Source organism: Pleurodeles waltl, chromosome 6 (genome assembly GCF_031143425.1).
Source record: "Pleurodeles waltl isolate 20211129_DDA chromosome 6, aPleWal1.hap1.20221129, whole genome shotgun sequence".
Lineage (NCBI taxonomy): Eukaryota > Metazoa > Chordata > Amphibia > Caudata > Salamandridae > Pleurodeles > Pleurodeles waltl.
This window is the reverse complement of record NC_090445.1, coordinates 877459816-877480825: the sequence shown is the minus strand read 5'-3', so window position 1 is coordinate 877480825 and position 21010 is coordinate 877459816. Positions and strand designations below refer to the sequence as shown.

At 42.8% G+C, this 21010-nt stretch overlaps 1 protein-coding gene across 4 annotated transcripts in view; it reads left to right on the top strand.

Annotated features, from left to right (window-relative positions):
- HPS1 (HPS1 biogenesis of lysosomal organelles complex 3 subunit 1) overlaps positions 1 to 21010 on the top strand; it is a 270693-nt gene that overhangs the window by 238221 nt on the left and 11462 nt on the right. For all 4 annotated transcript variants that reach the window (XM_069239659.1, XM_069239661.1, XM_069239657.1 and 1 more), the window contains 2 exons: positions 2506 to 2571; positions 18780 to 18924. In XM_069239659.1, the coding sequence (XP_069095760.1) occupies positions 2506 to 2571; positions 18780 to 18924 (211 nt within the window). The remainder of the gene's footprint in view (positions 1 to 2505; positions 2572 to 18779; positions 18925 to 21010) is intronic.

The window sequence follows — 21010 nt, the reverse complement described above, 5'->3', positions numbered from 1 at the left end:
TGGAGCAAAGGGTGAGATGGGAGACTGTGTCAAAGGTGGACGATAGGTCCAGTAGGATGAGGGCTGCTGTTTGGCCACATCGAGAAGCAGGAGGATGTCTCAAGGAGCGAGGCCCCAAAACACAGATGACTTATCTCACTCCAGGCAGACTAAGGAATGTTAAGACAAGATTAGGAATGCAACAGCTGAACAGTTCAAAAATATTAACCTGTAATGAAAAATGAAACGGGCCAAAATACATATAATCAGAAGTTATTAAAAAAAAACAAGATTATGGGAACTCATTTAAAGTAACGAAAGTTATTAAAAAAAATGTGAAGCAGAACAAATCAAAAAATAAAAAGGTCAGTGACTTGTATATTACCATTTCCTCATGTCTACAGTCTGCTATAAAGTTTGTAAGCATGCCTGGATAATCCAGTAACTAAGCAAGTAATTTCATTATCCTCGTGGGCTTCTCATGAAAAGCAAGAGGAACCAAGCCATTTCTTGCCCTTAAGGATCAAGTAGCTTGTGCAAGATCATTAAATTATTTTCTTTTGTCTGCAGTGAGATTAGAAACATCTTTGTGTGAAGAATAACTTGTTGTCAAATCAGGATACATTTTTGTGACTTTTCTGTATTGATGATTGTAAGTAGGCCTAGAAAAATAATAACACCCCTAGGTTTGGTGGATGATGTATTAAGTTTTGTTCTGTTACCCAATTTGCATGCTCTCTGCGTATTCAATGTCGTTGACACTGGAAAGTCAAGAATTGAGGAAATAAAGGATTTAAAAAAATGAAATGGCATCACCTTGCTCGTCATGTTCAGAAAGAACAAATTGCTATTCCAGTTCCTATTTTCTAAATCCTTCGCATGTCACTTTAGAGTGACTATTTCTTCTTGAAAAAAGTCAATATTCCAAGTAGCATCTTCTGAGCCACTCGCTCTTTGCTTCAGCCTCTCCATATTCCATAAACATCAACTTATCATTTAACCTTGAAGTCTCTTGTTTGTCTTCTCTGTATGAGGGAACAAAGCCCCCATTACACATGAGTGGTCCTCCACTGCGAGGAAAGATGAAGCCTTAATTGGAAAACAGTGGCCTTTATGGACATTTAATAGTGAACCCATGGGCGCTGATTTATTTAGAAGAAGATGTAGGTTGAGGAAAAACTGTAGGTGTCATATCTGGCTTCTGAGAAAGAGAATTGTCTATTGGCAAATATAAAGCCCTCAGTCAAAGCTGGATTTAGTGTAGAGTAATTAGAGAAAGATGTATTATTCAGCATTAACTTTCTTGTTTTCCCATATGGAAAAAAGGAAAATCACAAATAATATCCAGTGAATGAACTGCCTGCTTATTGAAGGTCTCCACGTAGATGGTCCAGAACTGCTGTTTACAAGCTAAGCTACATCTGTACAGAACAACAGGGAAATATCAAAACAATTCTGCTTCCCAACCTCTTGGAAACTTAAAGGTTAACGCACTTTCAGAATATAATAAAATTAACATCAATGTCTTTCTGTTTATGTGAATAAAGCCAGGAATAATAAAATGTCATCCACTCGTGTGAGTTAAAAAAAAAAAAAAGACGACTGCACAAGGGTGAGTAACAAAAAGATGTTCCTTAAATTACTTTAGCGTTTTTACAGAAACTTAGCACTAGATCCAGACCAGAACAATCATAAAACAATTTCTACTTCACATGCTTAAAGATGTATTTGTAATATTGCCCTGTTGCGCTCTTTCAGCTTAGCGTTACATCCAGACAAAGAGCGGCAAAATGTTAGCCATGCCTGAGGTCTTCCTCAGAGTGCTGCATAACTAGGTAAAGCTACATCAATTATACGTAAATTAGCTAAGATAAGTCACCCGTTTTATCTCTTGGGGGCCACAGCTCCACCAGCGTTCACATCTTCTGCCACTGCATTCTCAGTCTCGATGCTAATAAAAACAAAATCACCGGGTCAGTTGTGCAATAACTCTACCTAGGACTAGTTTTAATCTGGTCTCAATCCAATTTTGGTCATTTTGATTTCATTTCAGTCACTCTACACTGCTTTCTCAAAGCCATTTCTCAATGGTGATTTGTTGCTACTTAACCTTTCTACAGCATACTGCAGCCACTTGTTCAGCATCATTGCTCCTAACCTTATCCATTGTTTGGCACGCATGTGTGGTAGGAAGTGTGTGTAGATGCATGGCATTTATGTGGAGAGAATTTGGGTCTAAGTGGTATGTTCTGAGGAAAGCTTCAAATCATGCGCATTATTTTACTTAGTGTTATTTCCAAGTTTTTTCGTGTTGTTCTTTAATTTCTTGCCATATGATCAACAATGGATGTAAATGAAGGACAGCAAACACTGGGAGTGGGAGGAGTGTTCTTAGGCATTACAAGCTAAACGTACAAAGTTAGCAGCAACTGTTTGTCTGCTACAGCAGAATGTGTAATGTAACACTGTAAAGTGGTATCATATTATTCCTGTTGTAATTGAGAGCGATCTGATTTCCCATGACAGAGAAAAATTAATGGACTGGAAAGATTTTCTCTTGGTGAAGAGCACGCGGAACATAACACTGAGATCGTATCCTTTTTCTGCACTGTAAGGTTCACAGTCCTGGCAGTTCCTGTGAAGGACACAGATCAATATGCTTGAGCGCATGTCACCTCAAAGATGAAATCGTTTAGGGAGAAGGGCAAGCTTTGAGTGTAGACTATGTTCATTATAATTATTTTATTACTTTGTATGAAACGGTATACTAATTAAATACATTGCATCAATTTGATATTCTTCCTTGTCTCTGATAATACTAGTTGAGGTGAAGTTGTACGAGGGACAGGTAACTGTGTTTGACAAATGGAATGTAGTTGTATTTTCTCTCTTGATATATCTAAATACTTGCATAATACTCAAGCTTGTCTCCAGCAATTGTGAGCCAACCCCAGATGCATTACCTCAACTCAGGCCTCTGGCTTTTTTTGAATGTTTTCTTCTTTCGGCTCAAAAGATCAGTATTCAGACTTTTCTCCTCTCACTTCCAGATAGCTAAGGGAATGGGATGTTACATCCTCCTCCTTATAGTGCCAAAGCCATCAGGTGAGTATTGGATTGCCACAGAAGCAAAATGGTAAATCAATTGGATTTACATCACCAATTCAGTATTCAAGATGCCCTGGAGCTCTTAATACCTCAGATTCGGTCCTGGGAGCTTTCAGCTTTGGATCAGAATATAATTATATACACATCAAAATCCACCACACTGTAAAAAATTCCTTTTTTTTCTTTATGAGGTAACATAATTACCTGTCTATTTTGTTACCCTAATTCTTGTCCCTAGCATTATATGCTTTCACCAGAGTATCGACACCTTGGGTTTAGCGACTCCCTTGCCAGGGAATCAAGATGTTTTCTTGGCTGGATGATCGTCTAATTTGGGGGTCCTTAAATGTCTCCACTGAGGTCGAGCTCAAGCAGACATGCCTTCTTTTCCACGCTCATTGTTTTTGTCGAACATAAAGTGTTATCTAGTCACAACTCAGTGTTATTATAGGGTACAATTGCATTGGCTTGGGTCAGATGTTCCTGCATCTGGATTTAATAGCCTTGATTATGCATCATTCCTTCCTTGTTTAGAAGTAGTGAGACCTGACTGAAGGTGCTGAGAACTAAAGTGGCCTTGACCATAGTGTGTCTAACTATGGTACTCTTAACTGTAGTGTGCTCACCTTTATTTGAAGGAGCAGGTTCTTCACCTACTCAAATACAGAGTTCCAAGCTCCAGGAAACATCAAGCCGTGGCTTCAGTCTCCCCAGAAGTTTGAAGGGCTCTCATCTTATGTATGATATCTGTTGAATTTTTCATTGGCATGGCATCTGTCACCGCTTTTACTTGCAGTGATGACAGATTCAAATTTTACACTTTGATAAGAAAGTGTGAGCTGTCTCAGTACCGGGTTTCTGGTCTTCAAAGAAAGCTTCCACAATTTTAATTTAAGAACGTTGTAGGCCACCTTTACTTGTATCTCTGAGTTTTCCTTTACAGTTGCTGGGCTGTGTGGTTCTGGTATGGGCTGGCAACTACATGGCCATGATGTACATAAATAATCAAGCTGTAACAGGGTCTCAGTCACCTCAAGATCTCTCCCATTTAAATGGACCGTGGCCAAACCAGTTCCTTTTTTGCCCCTGACATTTGTGTTTGTTTGAATAGAAATATATTTCTATAGGTGTGACCTGCTTGGAAAGAAAAAGAATCCTTCTCAGATAGGCATGGAGCTGTGAACATTCAGAGAGTGCACTTAACAATGCATTACACCTTCTTATTCTAAATGAGGAGAACAGCATTATGGGTCTCATTATGAGTTACTGGTTATCTAGTGCACACACACCTGGATGTCATTTGAAAATGTGCTCCAAAGGTCTAACACTCCCCATCCATCATTCATTGCCCATATTTGATGTAGGGGGGTGGGTCACCAAGTGAGGTTTGGACCACTTGTTTCTCAAACTGTTTATACTATGAACGAGAAAACAAATGTTCAGATTGTTCTAAGGCAATGCGTTAAGAGTCAATTTTAAACAGTTCACATGTTCTAGAACATTCAAAACATGATCATAGTCATATTGTTCATCAAGAACTCCATTAATGCAAAGGTTGAGAAGGACAGCCAGAACTCCTTTAAAGCAAGAGTTGAGAAAGACAGCCAACACGTGTTTTGTCCCTTACATGGTAGAAAACCTGGGGCTTTCTAAAGGCTTTGCAAGAATTCTGTCTTTTTCCAAAAGTCCAATCAATTGAAGCAAATATTTCTTCCAAATAAGGTCTACAACGTGTATAAGTAAACATCAGGTCAAAAATGGCCTTACAACAGTCTATGCATCAATAAAAAATACCATTTAGGAATGCATTATAAGGTGTCAACAACGAGAATAAACATATCAGCACAGGGTAAGTATGATGGAAAAGGACACCTCTGAAAAGTACAATCTGGAAAAACAAGGGGATGTGGGGCAACCCCATGGTGGCATAGATATGTGCAAACACCAGACATATTGATGATGTGATGGTAAATAATAATAAAATGAGGAAAGCAGTTCATCCTTTAAATTGGGGAATTAATCTAGAGTGATGGTTGTTTAATGAAGATAATATATCAAAACTAGATGCCCACATTGGCAAAGAAGCCACTTCTATAATTTTGAAAAATAGATGAACCCTTATAAGACACCAGGGCCAGTGTCAATTATCATAATTTATGAGAGTAATGTTAATCACTACCTCTAGCGCTGCAGGATTCTCTAAGTGTCACGAAATTGTTGTTGGTGGAATGTTACCCAGAAAGCATTTGAGGTAGAAATGACTACAGGTATATTTATAGGAGCCGGGTCCAATCTCCTTTTGTACATTAATGCCAAAGGGTCTGATACTCAATGAAAATAGAACAAAATAAACTGTGCAAAATTAAAAAGCTGTAATACTAATGGAAACTAATAAGGTGCCGGGTACAACATTGCTCTACTTAATTAGCATGGGTAATGTAATGTCAGCGCTGCGGATGGCCATATGGGGTTAAGAAATTATTGTAGGTTGCTGCAGATGGCCATATTGGGTTATGGGGCTATGGGGTGATGAGATTTTCGCAGCAGAACATTGTCAAAACGGCTGCCAAGCAGTATTCCTTTGAAGGGTACAGTGACTACAAATATAGTTTAAAGAAACCAAAACCAAATTGCAATAGTATCTGGTTGACAAAAAAGTGTGTGCTCAACGAAAAAGATGAGACCGCGTTAACCGCAGCAGTACAAGCACACCTACAGATGTAGGGCATAAATACTAAACACGTGAAGCAGTAATAGGAAGCCATGAGGGGATACAAATATAGGTACAAATTATCATGTGTGAGTAGACCATCTTTCTGGTACCATGAACGAGTAGCGAATGGAAAAAAGGCACACATGGCTTAATCCTGTTTGGTCCTCACAGGCGTTGTGGTCTGGCGCCACGTTAGATTTCAGGGCTTCTGTAGGCCCTTATAAGTCCCACTACAGCTTCTATGGACGGTCTAAAGGGCCGGTTAGATTTCAAATTGGGTGCAATATCTGTATGACTGCCCTACATAATGGGCATTAAAAGTTATTCCACACCAAATGTGGATTAAAATGCTGACACTAGAATACCAGGTGCTTTCTATGTGAGTTACCTTTTCTGGCAGAATAACGTTTTTTCCATTGTCATTTATGAACAGCTCTTTAGCAGGTGATAAATGGCAGTAGGGGATTATTGTAGGTTAGTGTCAAAGAGGGGCAATTCAATGCTTGGGGAAAATGTTGTCCTCCAATCATGGTCCCTCAGGGGCAGGGCTATGTCTTTGTTCACATCCTTTGCCCACTACGTCACTTTTACTAACCTACACCAGGTAAAACTGGGCAAGGTGTTTCCAGATTTGGGAATTATCACACCAGGTAATCCCAGGTGCAAACACACTAGACCATGCAGAAATACTTGGTGCAGTATTGCTACAGAGATACTGATGTAATCTTAGTGTTTTCTTCTTTGGTCCCCCCCCACCGCATTAAATATGTATGTTTAATACTTATTTATATGACTGGCCATTTCTGATCTATGAATGCATGCTTCATTTAGTATTCTTTTCACATGTATAACATATAAAATTGGCTTTATTATAATTTGATTAATCAGTTATTTATATATATATATATATATATATATATATATATATATATATATATATATAATGGTGTATACTACCTTTTAGAACTAAATAAAGTTACAACAAAATTAATATGTTAATCTTTGTACTTGACATTCACCATGAGGCCTGCCCATTTTTTATAATCAGAAAGGTATATTTAAGATGAGTACAGACACATATTAGTTAAAGGGGAACATCTTCAGCTTCCTAGGAGACTAGATTCAAGCAAACCCAACTGTAAACATCCTTAGTGAAGGTCACAGGCGGGCATCTGCTTGATGGAAATGCCATAATTTGCTGAGGCCGAGAATAACCCTCTCCAAACTGAACAAACACATCTGTTGTTTAGTTAAGGTATGCAGGTGAAACGCCACTTTAGAAAATCATGCAGGCCCTTTTGTCGCTAAAACAGCTTAACTAAATTCAAGAAAGGAGGGGTTGAAGAATAGATACAAGCTCCATCTTTTCATGCAATGAAATTCTGAAAGACCGTTATAGTGTTGCAGTTCTTTTTAATATGTTGCTTATTAATCAATTTAATTGCTATTTTGTTTGTCCTTATAGTTACAACTATACACATCATTTGCGCTAGAGTAGGGTGTGGATTTTAATAGAATCATAACATATATTCATAGTGTGTATCCTTGTTCATGTCTGTTCATGTTGAAAAGAGGTGGAGCCCAATAACAATTAATACTTCGGTGAGTCTCACAGGACTGATATTTTTTTTAACACTTTTTTATTTATTATTTATTTATTTATTAGCATTTCAAAAAGTATATATTATTATTCACGCTGTATTGAAGTAGTGTGCAGACATACCACATTTCGTCTCACCCTACAATTGGGTTAGTGGTTCATACATTATAATTTAGCAAACTCTGAGTAGCCTTGCTACATTTTTGTATTCAAGCCTGGTAGTCAACAATGCAGGTGTCATTGAATCTGCAGATTCACAGTGGTACAGCTGTGAGATTTCACTAGATGCATCTTACTTAACACATAGAACAGAAAGCCATAAGTACCCTATGTCCGTGTTCTGTTATATTCTATTTATTGTTTTTTGTTGTTGTCCCTTTTGTGTTGTTCCTTGTGTTTTTTTATCTTATCTCCCAAAAAAGGTAATAAACTAACTCATTAACTTGTCCAGATGTGTCAAACCTGACTGTATTGTGTGCGGGTGTAATCGCCAGGCCGCAGCACTGTGTGTTCCTCGGTGCACATCCATGTCCACTCGTAAGGGGAGGGTCTGTCAGAGGGGGAGCCCGTGAGGGGAATCATGGAGGATTCCCTGCCAGGTGTGAGTATCTAAAGGGGGGGTTGGGTCTGTGTATGTATTATATCTCTATCCCTCTCGGGATAAGAGACCCAGTAGACATACAGCCAACCCGTTATCTAGTTGTCTATCTAATGTGGTGGTGATCCATGTAATAACTCCACCCCTTTAGAGTCTTAGTGTTGGGCATTCCCAAGTCATATGACAAAAGTCAGCATCAAACAGGTGGCAACAGAGGCATGTCCCCGACATTATTCCATAGATCTGGTTAATTCTGTACGGGGTGAGGTAGGTCCTGTAAACGTAATTGTATTGTATGTATTTTAGGCATGTATTTCGTGAGACCTTGTGTGCGTAGGCTAGGGTCCTGGCCCATTCGGCGTCTGTCAGGTTCCTGCCTATATCTGTGTTCCATTTATGTTGCAGTCCTCCCAGCGACCTCTCAATTATCCCATGCAGTGCTCTGTAAATCCATGTGACCAAATAAGATCCCCTCCGACAGTCATCATGGTTTGAAGAGCTACAGCCGTGGGAGGTTCCTCACTTCCGTCGCCCCATAGCTCTTTCAGGGCTCATACTAGGGCCTCATATATTAAGAATTGACTGGCGATATAGGCCTGTCTGTTCCGTTAGATCCCGAAAAAGTATCAGCATCCCTCCTTGGTAGCATTCCCCCACGGTCTTCAGCTCCACTTCCGTCCAAGATCTTAGTTGTCCATGGGTAAAGTAGGAACAGGGTTCGCCATGAGTTAGCCCGATTAGTGGCAGAGATTGTGCATATGTGGCAGCCGTGCGCGTTCTCTCAAGGGCTCCATGCCAGGCAGTCAGGACCATTGACACCAATGTATTCGGGCTGGGGGTTCCCGCCTCCCATGAAGCAGTCGAGTTTGAAATCCCTCCCCACATCTTGTCTCTCCGTCCAGGGTCATGGACAATAAATCTAACCCAATGAGCCACCGCGCCGGGCAGTGGAGTTCGGCCACAACTCAGTCAGTGATCCCCAGAAACCCCTCTGCAGGAGGCAGGTGGAGCAACGTCAGCGCCACATGCTGACCCCTCCCTGTCCCATACCAACTCTCGTAGGAGCAGGTCCAGGGTTTGAAACTATTATGCTGAAATAGCCAATGGCAGGTTAGCAAAGTAATAAAGGAGTCTGGGGAGCATCACCATTTTTAAAAGTGTGATCTGTGCCACGGTGGCAAGCCTCAACAAGCACCAGAAAGCAACCGCGCCCGCAATGCGTGGTACACCCCGCCCAGATAACCCTCTCGGAGGTCTCTCAGGTCATGAAAAATCTGGATTTCCAGATATTGAAATGTTTGGGAAGCCCAGATCACATCTTCTGGGCAGGAAAGCAGGCGCAGCACCCCATCAATCATCGGAAAAACACAGGTCTTCCATCTGTTTAGCCATAGGCCTGAATGTCTGCCAAAGTATTCCAGTAACTGAGGCAGCGTGGCATTCCCGTTCTGTAAATAAATAAGGAGGTCATCCGCATAAAGGGAAATAATGTGTAGACACCCCCTCTGAGCACACCCTACTCCCGGCCTATATACCTGAGCCTCTCCACCAGCGACTCTATAGCTATGGCAAATAATAAGGGCGAGAGTGAACAGCCCTCTCTGGTCCCCCTGTAAATGTTGTAGATGCCTGAGATCGTGCACCAGGTCTTAACGCTTGCTGTGGTGTTGGAGTAAAGTAAGTTGACCCATCCAGGCCCTAGTCCCATTTGCAGCATGACAGCCTCAAGGTAGTCCCAGCGCACTGTGTTGAAGGGTTTATCAGGTCTACCAACACTATCACTGCTGTTGGGTCTGGCAGGTATAAAGTAGTAAATATGGGCATCGTAGGTTATGTGACGTACTGCGTGTTGGTATAAACCCATCCTGATCGTCATGAATGAGGGTCTGCATGTATGGGAGCAATCTATTAACTAGCGCTTTGCTGAGCCCCTTAAAATCAGTGTTGAGCATAGAGAGTGGGAAAAATTCATCGACCATCACATCAGCTTGCTTACTTTTGGGTAGGGGTATCACCGGGGCCTCCCTGGTGGAGGGTGGCAATTCTCCCTTCTCATGCACTTCCAGAAACATCTCCTCGAGTCTTGGTGACAGGGCTCCTGCAAACCTTTGATAGAATTCTGATGGGAGTCCATCAGTTCCTGGGGTTTTCCCTTCCAATAGGGCTTTGATGGCAGCTTTCATTTCCTGGACGTCCACTGGTGCCCCAAGGGTTTCACTATCTGGCCCTGTAAGCGCCCTCAAACGCAGGCCCTCCAGGAAGTTTTGGAGTGATCCCGCGTCCAATGCCAGCAGTAAATTATAAAGGAACATGTAGTAAGATCTGAACTCATCATTGATATGTAGCAGAGAATACAGTGGAGTCCGGTCTCTGGATGTCTCTGGATGCCAAGTGGGTAATCAACGTGCCCCTGCCTTTCAGGCTCATACACCAGGCCAATAATCTCCCCGACCTCCCCTCTTCTTCATGGACTCTGGTTGTGTAAGTTTAATAATCATGACTACGAAGGCGTTACAGTACAATGCTGTGGGTCTCTTGTGTTTCTTAGAGCTGCTAAGGGGCCTCACCCAGTACTAAGTCCCACCTATGCAGGTATGTTTCTTGATGGATAAGGTCAGTTTTCAGATCCCTCTGAATCCCCACGTTTCCCCCCATGTGGATATTTCAGCATTGCAACCCAAATCCAGGCACTACGCAGAGGCGCAGTGCTCCCCACACACATGGGCAATCTTCCACGTCCTGTCAAGAGGGGGAGACACAGAGCTGCAGACACTCCATCCCCAGGCCCCCCCTTCTTGACACCCAGCTGTGCACCAAGAGGCCGGTATTCCTGCATGTCCGGAATCCTCCCCAAGTACGCTGTGGGGTGAGGGCATCTACCCAGGTCCTAGAGCCCACATTTTTTGTAGTCCCGCTGCAATTCTCCTGCGGCCATCTCCATTGTGCACAGGTCCCAGGGGGGTCACCGCCAGCCTACTTGCCCAGGCACCTTCACCCAGTCTTGATACCGGCATGCAGTGCTGTTATGGCAGGATCGTATTCGGTCCAATCCAGAGCTTCACTTTCACACCGCCACCATATTCTGTGGCTAGCTCCACCCCCCAGTCTCACTGGACTGATCATTGCCCAGAACTTGATACTCCTGTTATGTGTTGGTGGTTTGTGGGGTACTGCATGCCACATTTCCTGTCTCAAGCTCGTAAGTTGGCATTGAAACTGCACTTTTACCAGAGTGCCTAGAAAACCTAATCCTGTGCTATATTTTGTATGAAACTACAAAACAATGTATTAATACCACTCGAAATGACTTAAAATGAGACCTCATGTTTCTACCTATTAAAAAAAAAAAACAGCTTAAAAGCCATTGGAAATTCACCACTTAAAGGTAGCTGTGCATCAATCGCCCTCATCTATCAAAGGTACACCACAGACCGCATCTCAAATGATTTCACTAATGACATCACTGATGATATCAGTAATCTAACTATAGCTTGCATAGGGCATGCACTTTGACATCACTGCCACTTGTTATGTTACTGGCATGATATAATCTGTGAGGTAATGTGCATTGGTGGAAGATGCATTGTTGTTACCCATAATTGGCAAATTTCATCTACCTTGGATCCTGATGATAACATATGTTAAGTATATTTTTTTATGTATTCTTTTTAATAACATATGATCTTGGTAGAAAAACATTGTTTGAGGCAAGAGTGGATGTAGCTACACATGCTGTGCATACTCGTGACATCTAGTGTTGGGCCCGGATGTGTGCAAGTTGTTTTTGTTTGAAGAAGTCTTTTGAGTCACGAGTTTGGTGACTTCGCCTTTTGCTGGTAATGCACATGGGCATCAACTCCATTGTTAGATTGTTTTCTTTCCGTCATCGGTTTCAGACGTGATCTTCCACGCTCCAGTTTTGAGACCATCGTTGGTACTCTTGTCGGTTCCCACAGTACTCCTAACTGTCAGTATTGTTATTCGAATGCATAGCCTTTTCTTCTCTATGTATAGGATCAAAGATTCCATCTCAGCTGGATGTTCTCTGACCAGACTCACCCTTCGGGCCTCTGTTGTTTGGCATTTAAATAATTCCATGAAATGTTGCAAGGGTGATGGAATGAACACCTTTTAGATATTGTGCTCAATAACATTCCAAATATCCATGGACCGACGTCCATCAGTTCCATAATCTTTGCCTTTTGCCCCAGCATGAAAAGCTTTAAAGCAATGCCTGACACACTTTCAGATCTAAAAAAAAAAAAAAACAGTGTGACAATCGGACCCAACGCTTGGAGATGTCCTGGAGGGGAAGCGAAGAACTGGTGGCTCTCTTTGGCACAGAAGAGCGTCCAGAACACTAGGCCGAGGCGTCTTCAGCTGGTGAAGAGGTGTTCTCACCAGAAGACAGCAACAGCTCTGACCTGATATTGAAGACTTGCCAGCTGCACAGAAGGTTGTGAGTAGACAACCCTCCCCCCTTCATGATACAGCTCCCAAACTGGGCAGTCCTCCTTGAAAGGCCGCCAAATGCCCCATGACCATCAAAAGCATACCAGCGGGCCACCACTGCCTTCAGATCATGGTACACACTGATCATCCTCTCCGGCTGCAATGTCCAGACAAAAAAACATAGCAAGTCAGTCGACTCTGACTGTGACCGACTCTACATCAAGCAAAACATCAGCACCGAAACTGCCAGCACTGAAGCCTACATCAGCAGTGACCCCAACCAGCACCAAAACCCACATTGGCACTGACCCTGTCGGCACAGACACAAACATTGGCTCTGAAACTTTGAGTATTTAAGACAGCTGGCACAACAGTTGGCTCTGAATTGGTCAAGCCACTCCTCAATTGACTCTGAGAAGAGATCGATGCTCATCAAAGACATCTGGCAATTCATCCTCAGAGGAGAAAAATCATTGCTCAACCACCTAAAGCTGCCTCACATCTACCAAAAAGGCATCTTTCTTTCCAGGAAGCATTGGCTGAAGCCCCAATTCCTAAATCTAAGAAGAAGGTGGACAAGGCCACCAGCCCAATACCTGCACCCCTCTTCACTAACTCTATGCAGGAACCCCCTCCCCACAATCCTCACATAGGGATTCCCTTTCATACATGCCTCCGGGGTCACCACTTCCATTCCACAAGGAATTGGAGGGTCAAGAAACAACGCCCATTTCACCACAGCTAGACCCTTGGGACATTTAAAATGCAGAGCCCACAGCAGACACTGACCCTGATCTGTATCCGTCTAGTCCTCCCCCTAGATGATTCCTCAATTTATCAGGAGCTACTTACCAGAGTGGCAGCTTATCACAAGGTTTCCCTCCATTCTGATCATATAGTAGAGGATTTGTTTTTATTTGAGACCCTGTTCTCCACACAACACACTACACAATACCTCCCTATGTTAAAAGGTTTGTTGCAGCACACAGGATATTTTCCAGGATTCTGTCAATGCATGGGTGATAACTCCCCACGTAGACACAAAATATAAGGCTTCCCTTTCTGACCCCCCCCCCCCCTTAAATTTGAGGTCAGCTTCCACCAGACTCTCTTTCTGTCCATATAGCTAGAAGGAGGGCTAGCTTCTAAACAACCAGTGACAAGGGCAAGATGTTAGAAAAGAGGAAAGAGAAAGAAAAGCTGCAGGAAAGAGAGTAGCAGTGCAGTCTGCTAAACACTGGTGAATTGCCAATTCAGCAGGTCTGTTAGGTAGATCTGATAGAACACAGTGGAATGAAATAAAGGAACTTCTTCAGTACCTCCCTTTCGAACACCGAAAGAGAGGGCAGGAGTTACTGTCTGAGGGGAAAGTAGTTTCTAATACTGCTACAAGGTGTGCCCTTGATGCTGTGGACATGGCTGCTCGGGGAATCAACTCAAGCCTCCTTCTCAGATGCCAGGCTTGGCTGCACGTATCCAGGTTTAAGCCTGAGGTTCAGCATAAATATTTAGCTCTCCATTAGATTTACAAAATCTTTTTGGGCCTCAGGTAGATCAAATATTGGAAAAAAATTAACAAAGACACTGAGACCAAAAAGTCAATGGGCGCACTTACAAACACCCACTTTCTGCAGTTCATTTCGCCACATGTGGAGCCTTCTAACAGGTTTCTGCATTCCTGGGTTCCCATGGGTAGAGGTTATTCCACAGACTCCTATAGCTGAAATAATTCAGAGAGGTAAGGGTCCCTCTGCAAAAGCTACCCCTACCAATTGGGCGGAACATTATTTTGGACCAGAGGATACTGGACATTATACAGCAAGGTTATTGCCTAGAGCCAACTACCACACCCTCCACAATACCACCCTGCAAACACAGGTGCTCACCAGAGCACAAAACTTTGCTCGCAGAAGAGGTACAGTCCCTCCATTTCAAAGGTGCCATCGAAGTAGTACCACTTCTACAACAGGGGTTAGGAGTGTACTCCCTGTATTTTCTAATACTCCAAAAAATTGTTCTTTCAAGCCTATTCTCGACCTAAGGCCACTGAACAAATACACTTGCTCAGAACATTTCCATATGGTCACCCTCAAAGATGCCATATCTCTTCTACAGCAGGGCAGCTTTATGACGGGCTTTACCTCAGGTGTGTGGTCAATTACAAGCACTATCAGTTCAAAGTACTCCCCTTTGGAATCATTACAGCTCACAGAGTGTTTACAAAGTGCCTTGCATTGGAACTGCACGGCTACGAAGGCAGGGCAGTCACGTCTTCCCTTATCATAACGACCAGCTCATCAAGATTTCCACTCACCCATTCTGCAGCAAACAAACTCAGGACACTTCACAGCTTCTACACTTTTTGGGATTCATAATCAATATCTCAAAATCCCACCTCCAACCACAACAACTTAAACAATGCATAGGAGCAATTCTCAACACAGATTGAGGATTGGCCTGTCCCAGTGTAGCAAGAATGCAGTCTTTTCAGATGCTCCTCCTGCAGCTTCAACCAGACTGCCAGGCTACAGCCAGAACAGTTATATGCCTTACAGGTATGATGGCATCCTGCATTGCAATAGTGCCCATGCACGACTAAACATGCATCCATTGCAGAAAAGTCTAGCTCAACAATGGTCTCCAGAAGAGGGTCAATGGGAAGATTAGTGTTGGTTAGCTGCCAAATTTGTCACTCTTTCCTGTAGTGGAACACCAAAAACTTGTTGCAGGGGCAGCCTTTTCTCAACACAATTCCGCAGGACAACATCACAATGGATGCTTCCCTCATCGGAGGGGAGGAATATAACTAAACTTTGACCATCAAAGGTCACTGGAAAACCAAGCACTTGGGCCTTCACATCAATTGCTTAGAGTCCCTAGCAGTTCAGCTTGTGTTAAAAGTATTACTTTCCCACCTATTGGGAAAAGCTGTCCTTGCTAGTACGGACAACACCACAGCCATGTTTTATCTACAGAAATGGGAGGGGGGCTCAGTCTCCACGGCTCTCTTGGCTTGCCCAACAAATTTGGAGGTGAGTTCTTCATCACAAAATGCACCAACTAGCGGAGCACCTCCCAGAAGTGAACAACAACTTAACAGACCTCTTCAGCAGGACTCAGCAACAAGTTCAGGAGCGGGAAATCCACCTGCAAGCCCTCCAGTAACACTTCCAGCAGTGGGGCTTTCCATAAATAGAGGTATTCACAACCAAAGAAAATGCAAAATGACCAAACCCACATCTAAATACTCCCTTCGCAGTCCAAAGGAAATGCACTATGGATGCATTGGTCAAGGATATTTACTCATGCTTTTCCTCCTCTTCTCCAGTTCTGTTTCTGGTTTGGAGGTTAAGACACACATTCTTCACCCTCATTCTGGTAGCATCCACTTGGGCTCGCCAACCATGGTTCATGACACTTCTGGAACTATTGGTAGTGCCTAACAAGAAACTCCCAATCAGGTGGGCCCTCTCATGCTGAACCATGGAGAAATACACCACCTAGATCCCAAGTCACTCAACCTTGCAATCTGGTTCCTGAGGCCCTAGAAGTCAAATATCTCAAACTACCACCACATGTGTGCCCATTCTTAGAAGCAGGTAGGCCCACTACATGCACACAGTATGCTGTCAAATGCAAATGTTTCATCCATTATTGTCACCCAGAACAAACTGACCCACTCTCACTGGCTGCATATGACATTGTGTGCTACATCTGCACAATTGTGGACTGGAATTTACTTCTATAAGACTCCACCTTGTCACTCTGGCTGCTTACCTACAAAATAGACAACATATGTCTCTTTTAAAATTCCAGTCATCAAATCCATTATGGAAGGCCTAAAAAGGGTAATCCCTCCCCAAACTCCCCCAGCACCATCATGGAACCTCATTCTCACTAGGCTAATGGGTCCCCCTTTAAGCCTCTCCACTCATGTCCACTCCAGTTCTTTTCTTGGAAAGTGACTTTTCTAGTTGCTATTATTTCATTACGGTGTGTTAGTGAGCTCCAGACATTAACCCTAGAAGAACCTTTCTTTCAGGTGCATAGAGACAGTTTTGTTCTCCACAACAATCCAAAATTCATTCCTAAGGTGGTTTCCCAATTCCACCTGAACCAATCAATAGAACTTCCTGTATTCTTTCCCCCAACAAGACTTAGTTGCAGAAACAGCTTTTCAAACTCTAGACATCAAAAGAGCCCTCACATTTTGTAGATACAACAAAACCTTTCAGAAAGAGTTAGCAACTATTTGTCGCTTTTTAAAAATCTCACAAAGGAAAGGCTCTTTCAAATTCAGGTATTGCTAGGTAGATAGTCAAATGTATCCTAACTTATTATACTAAAGAAAGTAGAACCATATCTGTCACTCCTAAAGCCCACTCCACTTGCAAAAAAGGAGATTCCATTGCCTTCCTAGGTAACATTCCAATATGCAAAGCAGCTACGTGGTCCACGCCAGACACCTTCGGAAAACACTACTATGTGGATGTACTACCCCGCTAACAGTCCAAGGTTCGCCAGGCAGTATTCCATACACTTTTTCAATCTATGGCTATACCCACAGGTTAGCCACCACTTAGGGAGGACTGCTTTACGCTCAATGCATAGCATTTGTATGTACTGCCACACATGCCTCGAATGGAAAAATTTACTTACTCAGTAGACATCTGTTCGTGGCATGTAGTTCTGTAGAGTCGCATGTGCTCACCCTTCTCTCCAGACACCTATAGCCGTTGCAGTAATCTTTCTATTCTTTTCCACTTTCCTCTTTGCATGGACACCCATCTCTACATCGCTTCGTGAATCACTCCATCCTCACCCGCCTTATGGCAGAAAACAATAGAGTCGATGCCTATGTGCATTACTTGCAAGAGTCACCGAACCCTGCAACTCAAAAGACTTCTTTGAATAAAAACAACTTGTACACATCCAGACCCAACGCTAGATGGCAGCAGTATGCACAGCACATGAATCTATAGCACTACATACCACGAACAGCTATCTACTGTGTAAGTAATATTTTCATTAACGAATGCATGATGTACAGTATTTAAAAAAATTAGTGATTTACAGATAATGTTACATATATATGTACTAGAGGTCATTATCAGAAATATGCAAAGTATAAACTTCACTTGAGAAGTTGGGAAAAGTAAGACAATAGTCCCTTTTGTGAAGCCACACGAATTCTTCTGACTTTGAAGAAGCAAATTAATTTCTTCTGCACCAGTTTCCTGCCTGAAATTAGTAGGATACTAGTCTGCAGTGAATGCACAGCCTCCCCCCTCTGCCACTAACAAATATTCTGAGTGGTAGTGAAGACATACTGCGGTGTCCACTCACCATCCATTCCTTGCCTCACTCAAAGTTTATGGTAAGAAACATGTGGTGCGTCAAGAGTAGAATGCAGAAGATGTGTGCCCGGAGCACTTTGATGGGGTAGTTAGTGGTGGCTCTTAGGCTCACGTGTCTGTGGGAATATTCCAACTGTTGCACCAAACTCTATTGCTCATTTTTTGAAAGTTAATTGTGAATCTTAAAACAACTTTGCGAAAGTGTTAAGCCAATGACTTTACTGCTCCTCATGCCCCTAGTATGTCTCATTCTATCAGAGTCATTTGTTAGCCCAACATTGATTTCTTAGCAACTGACAAATTCTCACTCATGCAAGCAAACAATCCCTTAAAAGTCTGTAATATTATTAAACCATCTTATTGACAGAGTTCATTTCAAACAAAATGTGTTTTGTGCTCTTTTAGTAGTCTCTACCCAGTGATATACTTCCCTAGGTAATGCTGCTGAGTAAACTTCTTATAAACTAAATATTTTGTTTTTGTGGCACATTAAAGATCGTACTTTAAGAAGTACACATGACACCTCTGGGTTATGACCCCTCCTCCCCCCGGATCATGTGAGCCCTAATGTCTGTCACTCAGACTGCTACATGCTTGAAATTCGTAGCAATGTCTTCATTACTATTTACCTTTCTCTGCCTGTGTCAACATCTTTGGGTCATTCTTCCACTCTTTCAGTATCTATCGCTATTCCCGTTGTCTCCTTCTCTCTCTCTCTCCTATTATTGATTTCTTCATTCTCTCATGATGAATATATCTATCAACTAGTGTGGACGATTGTGAAAGGAATGCCTTCAGAATTTATCAACATGTCTAGTTCTCCTCCTTAAATTGGTTTTGGTTCAGTACTTTAAGATCAGCAGTCATTGTTTTTTTCCCTGTTTTCCTATCTTGGGAACCTATTTTCACTCCCAGAATTAAATGAGCTGCAATGCATATATTGGAATTGCCTTCTTTAACGTCGACTCACATATATCTGGATGATTTCCCAGGTCTGGTGCATTTTATTTATGTCGATCGAACTGCAGGACAAATGGTTGCTCCATCCATTAATATCAGCGAGCAATCAACCTTTGATCTTGGAACTGGCACCCTGGCCAGTTTTGTCAAAAAGAAGGTATTTTGGCACCAAGTAATCTACTGTAGAAATATAAGGTAGTTAGTGAAAGCGATTGTTGTTTTGAAGGGATCCAGTAGTAGAAACTGCTGGTAAACAAGGGACTAAAGCTAAATTGTGCTTTTTAATGGGGCCATTCTCCACTGTGTGGCTGGAATGTTCTTTCATAACCTAAGAGACTGCAGTTCACACACCCGCCACGATACTGACCCCTAGCCTCCAAGCAGGCATGAACCCTGCATCTGCCAGTCTGTCTACTGCAATTCTATGTCAGGACACGAGGCTTCAGATTATGCTTCTCTCTCTTTACTGAATAAACTCACAGCAGCCAATGAAAACACTATAAACAGAAAACTAAGTTTCCGTAGATCCTATGTAGTCCATAATACTGTCCAATCATAGATAGCCCTCATATATAAAGGTCACCATTCACAAAGTCCTTCCTCTTTGTTTGCTGCTCACAGCACGAGTTAAGTGTCATTCTTCCTTTCTACTTGATGTATGATTGCTTATTATATTTAACCAGCTCTTGTGGAGCCGGAGCAGGACGTAAATCTGGCCTCCTGCTGTGCTCAGTTGTTTTCCGATTGTGCACACTCTCCATTTATCGCAGTGCTGCGCGATCGGTAAAAACGCTGTTGGGTCTCCAGACCCTTATTTACTCATTACTGCAATTTCTTTGCCATTTGTATTTCTCCCACTGGGAGTCTGTGTGCACGGTGCGCGGCTCCCGTGCACTCTAGCGGCAGCCAGAGGCGGAGGACACTGTCCTCTTTCTACTTCTGACTCACGCATGCGCTCTGGAGGCACCCTTCACTCTGATCGTGCCGCAGAGCGCAGCGTGGGTTTTGAAGTACGGCAAACTGTCTCTGAATGCCCGATGGGGTGCATACACATGGTAGGGCCTTGCCCTATGTGTTTTACAGGTATTCCCTCCACCTCTTATTGAGTAGAGCAATTTTTAGAAGCACTTTGGTGCTAAATAGTATTTTACCTGCTGGGTGCCCCCCCGTGAACTCCTCCGTGAACTCCTCCTCTCCTCTCATTCATAAGATGGCATACTACGCAAATGCAGGGGAGTGTTATCAGGGAAATCCTGACACACATGAGGAATTTGGAATGGAGGAAGGACTTATGGAAGCCCTGGGCACCCATGTCCAGGACTCAGTAAACCAGGCTTGAAGCCTTTTACCCGCCACTAGTACGGTATGGCTAGCATGAACTAAGAGGGAAATTCTCTATGGTGAATATGCCCAGGGATGATCTGGCAAAATGATCTGGCAAATGTGTGCTTTGCCCAGAAAGCCTCTTTGGGTCCACGATCCTCAGCGGAGATTCTTGCACAGATGGCTGTGTCAGTGCTCAAGGACCACGAATATGACCCTTTCTTTTCCTTGGAAGGTGTGAGGTCTCTTCCTAGACTGTCTACAAATAATTTAGAGATGGCGGAGGTAGAGTCCTCTCATTCCTCAGAATTGGAGCAGGCAAAAAAACCGAAACCCTCAGGTAAATGCAAACGCAAATCTAACAACCTCGAAGAGGATGGCCAGACCTAAAGGACCTTGTCCTTCAATCCTGAGTTCATCATCCACCCACGGTCTACCGAATGGATTCATTGTGCTGAGGAAGCACACTAAGTACAGGATAGAATCCGTAAAGTTTTCGACTGCGACGTACGTAGCACGCTACGCTCGGAATGTCCCGGAGTTTGATTCAAATCTGGCAACTTTTATTAAAAAGTTCACCAAAGACCCCAAGAAGGGTTTGGACAGAGCCTGCAAAGGATGCTAGGACAAGTTGTTCGACATATCTGGTCCTATTACAAAAATCCTCGAACTGGCTGTACAATCTAAAGAGTCAAATACTCCCTTAGATCCGGACAATATATTAAATGGTTTCAAAGAGCCATATGTTTGCTTAGCAACGCAAACTATGCTATTTGTACAGATAGGAGACGGTCCTTCCTCATGCGGATTGATCCTAAACTGGCAGAGTTAGCCACCAATGAGGTGGGTACTTTAGCACACAGAATGTTGTTCGGGTACAAGTTTGTTAAAGATTTGGACAAATATGTTGCCACTTTTAC